The sequence below is a fragment of the Diplotaxodon limnothrissa genome, linkage group LG14, assembly GCF_057381915.1.
Source record: "Diplotaxodon limnothrissa isolate DT_005_m linkage group LG14, D_limnothrissa_male_GT1.1, whole genome shotgun sequence".
NCBI lineage: Eukaryota > Metazoa > Chordata > Actinopteri > Cichliformes > Cichlidae > Diplotaxodon > Diplotaxodon limnothrissa.
Genome location: NC_140609.1, coordinates 3,997,221 through 4,004,477, shown reverse-complemented (window position 1 = coordinate 4,004,477; position 7,257 = coordinate 3,997,221). Strand labels below are relative to the sequence as shown.

General features: G+C 40.2%; 1 protein-coding gene across 1 annotated transcript; it reads left to right on the top strand.

Moving 5' to 3' along the window:
• The first annotated feature begins 4,439 nt into the window (after positions 1 to 4,439).
• LOC146618244 (dehydrogenase/reductase SDR family member 13-like) lies at positions 4,440 to 6,996 on the top strand. Its single transcript, XM_085371560.1, has 5 exons — positions 4,440 to 4,601; positions 4,683 to 4,801; positions 5,581 to 5,704; positions 6,237 to 6,563; positions 6,737 to 6,996. Exons 1-5 carry the CDS (start codon positions 4,478 to 4,480, stop codon positions 6,994 to 6,996), a joined length of 954 nt encoding a protein of 317 aa, XP_085227686.1. The 5' UTR covers positions 4,440 to 4,477.
• The last annotated feature ends 261 nt before the right edge of the window (positions 6,997 to 7,257 follow it).

Below are 7,257 nucleotides of genomic sequence, written 5' to 3'. Positions count from 1 at the left end.
AGAGGCAGTCGCTCCATATATCGCTTGTTAAGCTTAACGCAGGAATGCTTTACAAACATTCAGAGATGGACTTACACACTTGCTTTACTTCTTTCGGGGATAACTTTGTCGGAGATGAAATGCCGGGTTGCTAGCGAAACTCCAAATGCTATCCAGACCACCGACAGGTCCTGCATGCCACAGCCGCTCTATCATGTGATGCATACTGCTAACGTTCTGAGGTGAGTTACGGCGTGTTGCAAGTTTTGTGAGGTGCTTTCGTGATATTTAATGGATCGGATTACATTTTTTATTTTTCTCCGATATCTGATCCAGTAATTTAGGTCAGTATCAGACCGATACCGATACGTAATATCGGATCCGTCCATCTCTAGTTTTCATTAAATATTTTTTTTTTCTTGTTCACCACATTTCCTGACTGCTTTTGTGATCCACACCATTTTGCTTTCATTATTGAGGATGGCTTGGATATTTTTGTTAATATGTACAATCTGACTGTTAGATAAACTGATTGCATTCTATACAACTACATTTAAATTACATGTGGGGTTCTTTCTTTTTTTTTTCTCTCTTACAGACAAAATGATATGCCGGTGCACTTTCACTGCCCTGTCTGTAACATGACAGTCATACAGCATGGGGATATGGCAAGTCAATTATTGTCATGTCAGCGTTCAGGACTGCTCCCCACTGAACTCTCCGTGGAGCCCCATCTCCCTCTCGATGTCTTCTCTCCAGCATCTAAACCATTTTCTGAATCTTTGGTAGAACATTCATGTGCTCTACCCTCTGTGCTAAATGAAACTGCGGCTTGTGGAAAGTCCATGAAAATGGAATTCCCTCACTGTGGTCTTAGTCTTCTTAAAAAAACCCTTCAAGGCTCACATGCTGAGGAGGCATTCAAACAGGTCAATAGATGTTTGCCTGGCCTGTCATCTGCAGTGTTTTTGTGTAGAGGGACTTCTTCCTCTTTGTTTTTCAGTTTGCAGAGGACACGGAGCTCTTTTTAAAAGCATGTGCTGACGAGCAGAGACTACAGGTCAATGCGATGTTTGACATTTAATAAACAGACGAAGGCATTGGCTGTTTGTTTGTGTTTTTTATTTGTTGTTGTGGGTTTTTTTTTTTTTTTTTTTGCAGTGTACAGAATTCTAATTAAGCTTATTATAAAATGTTGTTCACTTGTTTTATGTCCATACTTATGGTAAAAAAAAAATTAGTGTAAAGGTAACAGCATTGTTTATACTTGTAACTTCAAAGTAAAAAGCTTACAGTTGCTATTAACAGTAATGTATTATCCTGTAATCAATCATATTTTTATACATTTTACGAATTAACCCTCTGGGCTCTATCCTGGCCATTTGTGGCCACTTCACTTGTTTTTTTTTTTTTTTACTACACTACAGTGGACCAAAAGAATGACACAGGTTTGATCTTAAGGATCTAATAGTTGTGTGTGTTTGTGCATGACATTGCAACGCAAATATGTATTTGCAAGATAGACTGGAATAAATTATGATGCATCAAATATTACACAGGCTGCAGTGAATTTTTGTTGATACAGACTATTGAGCTTTGAGTTTCCCAGTCAAACTTAGCTTTGACCGCAAGCTAACACTGTTAGTCTTCTATATATTTCATAACAAGACACCATAGCCAAAATATTAACAAAATATATATTAATAAAAGATTCAAAGCTGCAACACATACTGTTAGTAAATGTGCACCTTTACGCAGGTGCAGAAAGTGCTGCTGCAGTAAGTAAGCCAAACAGCTTCCAGATCACTTATTTTTCTGGAAAGATGGCAAGAAGGGCATCACTGCTCATTTCTACAATCTCCCAGATCTTGGAATCAAATGCCTTTGGCCCATGAAAACCACGTCACAGTAGTAGGAGTCCACTAAAACCTACAAATGAAGAGTGATCCTGGAAGAAATAGGGCGCACACTAGTGACCTCAACAATTGCAAGACAGCATTGTCCCCGATGCTTATATGAAATTTATATAATATTTTTATATTTTCATGGACCGGCCTTTAAGGTGTTGCAGATAAATACAACAAAATAAAATGATACAAACAAAGACAAAAACGATGGTATTTTGTAAATACAACAATAAACGTGAATTCGGCTGTGTAATTGTGTAACTTTATGAGCAGCGTCCTTCTGAAATGCGCACTTCTTGTGTTTTTTTTTTATTCATTTTTAGACAGAGATGAGATCATCTGCAAACTCTACAGAGGCCCAGAGTTACTGTTAATATCAAAAATATAATGCTGTCCTTTGAGATTTTAACATAAGACTGTGAGTGTAATGGATCTAAACTGTTTAAATCTTCAGAGCCCTCTACAGCCTGGTAACATGGAAACTTTAAAAACAGCAGGTTTTAGTAGTGTAGTCTAATTTGTTCTTTTCATTTAATAATAGAGTCCATATTATATCAACAGCTACATTCACCCTGGAGAGAAACTAGTGAGGGAGACCATCAGGACCAAGCTGGGTTTCCTGGGTCCAGAGGTTTGGAGAAACTTCTTGCCTTTTTTTCATCACAGCTGTCCTGCGCCAGAAGTTCTGTTGACCCGCTGAGAGAGGCTTCATTTACAAAACAACAGGAACACTGAAGCTCATCGCATTGATCAAGCAGGACTCTTCACTAGCAGCTCCCTCACAGGGAAATCTTCAGCACTCCTCCGTAGGCCCGCCCCAGGAGATGGATAAACCCAGCATTTCATGAACACTGTGTAATGTTATAAATACTCAGATACTCCCCAGAGGCTCCAGACTTTTACATAAAGATATTATATTTAGTCCTGTAGAAAGTTATACATTTAAAAATATATGATCCTCTCTGGTTACTCTGGTATGAATAACTCTGAATTACTTTATGGTAAATAACACACTATCTGCAAAAAACTGAAAGAATTCCAGATGACAAGTTTGTAGTTAAACATACAAGTGACGACCTTTGACCTTCATCAGGTTTTATTTAATTGTGTTAGAGAAAATCTCATATGCTCTTCATGCAGCTGAGTACATCAAGTGTTTAAAACGGAAGCTGTGCAGGTCTGAGATCAGCAGCTTTGTGAAACACCAAACTGAGGTCGTGTTAATGCTGATATATGTGACACAGTTACAGGTGTGATTAATCCTTTTGTTTTTTTGTCTTTAACTTTATCAATAAAACAGCTGCAGCTTTCACTACAGCACATGTGGTACTTTAACCTTTGTACTGTTTTCATCAGTTCATTTTGCAGTTCACACGTGAACATGTTGGATGATCTGTCTGCTGTCACTGGGTGGTGCTGAGGTCTGAATCTGAGGGCAGCTCCTGTAATCACAAAGAGAACAGAACCATCAAACTCAAATATAAATTTTATCCCTCAAAATTGAAATAAAGCTGATTCTTCTGTCCTCACACACTCAGGATCTGAAGTTATTCTCTTACATTTTTTTCAGTATTACAGTACACTACAGTACTTTAATCCATAGTTCCTGATTAATGAGGAGTTACTGAAGTACAAGCTTTTAAAAATGGTGTTACTGTCTTTACAGATGTGGCAAGAGACTGAAAACATGCTGTTTGCACATATTTAATATTCAGCTCTGCACAGGAGCTGCAGCAGGGTGCAGCCTGTTGCTTTTACAGTATAATACTTGTAATAAAAGTACAGGAACAGTAATTAGTGACTGAGTAGCCCGGGACGTTTCTCTTGATTTCTTTAGTAAATTCATTTACCTGCACAGATTAGCTAAACGAACCCTGACAGCCGAGTGCTCATTTTAGCTAGCTAAGGTCTCAGGAGCTAGCTAAGGACGGTAGTTACTGAGTAGCTTACAAACACATTTAACTTACCGAAACAGTGCAGCGGGGCCTCGGGTCCTTCTGTCGGGTAGTCCAGTTTACTGAAGAACACCTCAGGCTGTCAGGTTAAAACACTCGGTCGTGTTTTCGTAGCGTAAACGCTGGCCCTCCTCTCAGAGCCTACGCTCTATCTGCTATTCCCGGACAGAGATACGCAAGTTTCTCCGTGACTGCAGCTGCCAGTCAAAGCTGTTATGATGACGTTTCACCCCCAATTTAACATCACCGCGGTAGGAATTAGAATCAAACTTATGGGAGAGGAGACCCCTTGGACATAAATCAGCGTGATGAGAATTATTGACAACAAAAGAAAGAATCTTTGGAAAAAAAATTATCTGAGGAGAATAAATTTATTTTAGTCTGACCCCAGCCACATGGAAGAGGCGGGGTTTATGACCTATACTGCAGCCAGACACCAGGGGGCGATAGAGACGTTTTGGCTTCATTTTGGCTGTAACCAATGACTGTCATTGGCTGTAACCCGATAACAAAGACACAGTCACGCCCATGCAGGAAATGGGTGTGTTTGTTTAAATCTCAGAGCAAGTTACAGCCAGCTGAATTGCTTAGACTTCTTGTGAGCAGGCAGTTTGCTGTGAAACTGAGGCAGGAACAATGTGCCTTCTGCTGGTCTTGGGTCTTGCTATAGCTGTTGCTTATTTTTACCGTGAGATTGTAGTGAAAGGAAAGAGGTGCACAAGCAAAGCAAAGCTACATGGGAAAACTGTGATTGTGACTGGTAAGTAAAGGCTGTGTTTTGTGGCCACTGTGTTGCACTATGTTTCTTTGATGAGCAGAATAAAAGCTTTTTCACCTGCAGGCAGCAACACGGGTATTGGGAAGACCACAGCCCTAGATCTGGCTAAAAGAGGAGCTCGGGTGATTCTGGCCTGTCGCAGCAAGCAGCGAGGAGAGGCTGCACTTGAAGAAATCAAGAGGGTGACTAGATATTTAACCAAGCAAAAGACCCATGTCTGTCCTAAATAACCTGCAATGTTATCTAGTATGTACATTATTGATAGGTTTGTAGCTTAAACCTATTCGCTGGAACGTTCAAGACAATTCAGCTGCACAACAAAGCAAGACACGAGTTGGCAAAGTTCTTTATGTTTCTCGTGCACGGGAGAGAACTGGACAAACGCTTGACCCCAGTTTCTCTCGTCCGTTAGGTTACATGAATATACATAGGTTCATTAACATATGACGTATACATACACACAAAGAGTACCTTGTCTGTGCGTTGTGTAAGTAAGTGTGTGTGTGTGTGGGGGGGGGGGGGTCAGACTGTGACCCCATAAACGACTTCCCTAAACCTACTGGTCTGGAAGTCCAGCAGTTCATCTAAACAAAAGGCACTTATACTTAAACAGATATACGTGTGTTTGCTATACCATATATCAGAAGAGAAGATACAACCTCGCTCATGATCCCAAGAGGTGTGTGATCCATGCTAGAACAACACTCTGGAGAGGAGTAAACGCACCCCCCTCTTCATGCTACACAGAGTTGTTACAGACCTCCTAGGATGAGACATTCTTTCAATCTACAAATGGTTATATACTTCTAAGCATATATAAATATATATTTCTAAGCATAAATGACAATCCAACAATACAAATCTAACAATTATTGTACAGGTTATACCAGGCTCATTCATGACAGTAGATGGACATTGTAAAATAGTTATGTGCTCAATGAGTTTTTCATGTTTTCTGCAGGACAGCGGGAACAACCAGGTGGTGTTCATGCAGCTAGATCTGGGGAGTCTAAAGTCTGTTCGCAGTTTTGCTGAAAACTTCCTCAAATCTGAACCCCGACTGGACATCCTCATCAATAATGCAGGTTTGGCTGTCCATTGCAACTTCATGTCATATGAACAGAGAACTGTGTCAGTGTCTGTCGTCATTGGTTATTATATTTATATTATTATAAATATATTTATCTCTAGAGTATAAAGGATTTTATACATTTAATGGATAACATGGTGAGCTTTGGAAAGCGATTAAAATGTTTTCCAGTCACTTTAGCACACTACGTAAAGAATACAGAGAAAGAAGGCTACACAGTTATTACACAACATCCATCCCAGTTCACAGAACTACTTCATATGTCAACTTTGCAAGGTTATGATCCTCGTGCTGCCGATTTTGAACATTCAGGGTTGCAATGAAATACAGAAAGAAGTCAGTCAGTTCTGATACACTTAAACGTGCACTTCTAGAGAATCAGGATTCTGTTGACTATTCCTGTGGCCTGAACTTATCTGACTTACCTAACTATCTACTCTACTGTGATCAGATGTTTAAAAGTCTTGCTTGTTTAGATCTTAACACATCTTGAAACAAGATAAAAGTTTTCTCCATGTTTTGTCCAGGTGTGCAAATGCAGGGTCGCACAGCGGACGGACTGGGCCTGATGTTTGGTGTCAATCACATTGGTCACTTCCTGTTAACGAATCTGCTGCTGGAACAGCTGAAGGCGTGTGGACCAAGTAGGGTGGTCAACGTGTCATCTATGGCACATTACTTTGGAAAAATTGATTTTGACTGCCTTAACACTCACAAAGCTCTTGGACTGGGGACCTCATTCATGGAGGTCCTTCAGTACTATTCTGATAGCAAGTTGTGCAATTACCTCTTCACCCATGAGCTGGCCAAGAGACTGAAGGGTACCAATGTCACCTGCTACAGCCTCCATCCAGGTCAGTGGGCATGGCACCAATATTCCCCATCAGTTCATGCAAACAAACACCGAATTAATGTATAGTACACACACTCGGTATACACTTTAAGTTCTGATCCTACATGATTTAGAAACTGAAGCAGATCTAACCAGCTTTCCCTTCAAGTTAAAGTTGTTCTTCTATTTTTGCAGGAGCCATCAACTCTGAACTGGCCAGGAATATAAACTCGACTTTGCAATTATTCCTGAAGCCCCTCACTGCTTATTTTTTCAAGAACACAGAGCAGGGATGCCAGACCACCCTGCACTGTGCCCTCCAGGAGGGGATTGAACCGTTCAGCGGACGTTTCTTCTCCAACTGCACAGTGAAAGAAGTTTCTGACAAAGCTAAGGATGATGCAGCATCAAAGAAGCTCTGGGAGCTCAGCGAGAGACTATGTGGCCTTGCATAAAAATAGTTAATAGTGTGAAGTTTTCACTGTTTCTGTGATACTTATAGATGAAGTCTTTGCCTGATTTTGTTTCTCAACCAAACAAAAGCCAGAATGACTGGACTGATTTTCAGTAAACATAATTGACTTGTTTTTACAGTAATGATCAGATGTTCACATCGGTAATTATTCTGTGCACTGAGTGCATAAGATGTATACACTTAGATAAGGCTTTGTAATAAACCAGAGTGACTGGTTTATTTTTGCACCACAGTAAACAAT

Excerpts from the sequence above, each read along its gene's own strand:
- LOC146618244 (XM_085371560.1), top strand. The coding sequence starts at position 4,478 with ATGTGCCTTCTGCTGGTCTTGGGTCTTGCTATAGCTGTTGCTTATTTT. Across the intron at positions 4,802-5,580 it reads CACTTGAAGAAATCAAGAGG|GACAGCGGGAACAACCAGGT; the intron begins GTGACTAGATAT and ends TGTTTTCTGCAG. Across the intron at positions 6,564-6,736 it reads CTGCTACAGCCTCCATCCAG|GAGCCATCAACTCTGAACTG; the intron begins GTCAGTGGGCAT and ends CTATTTTTGCAG.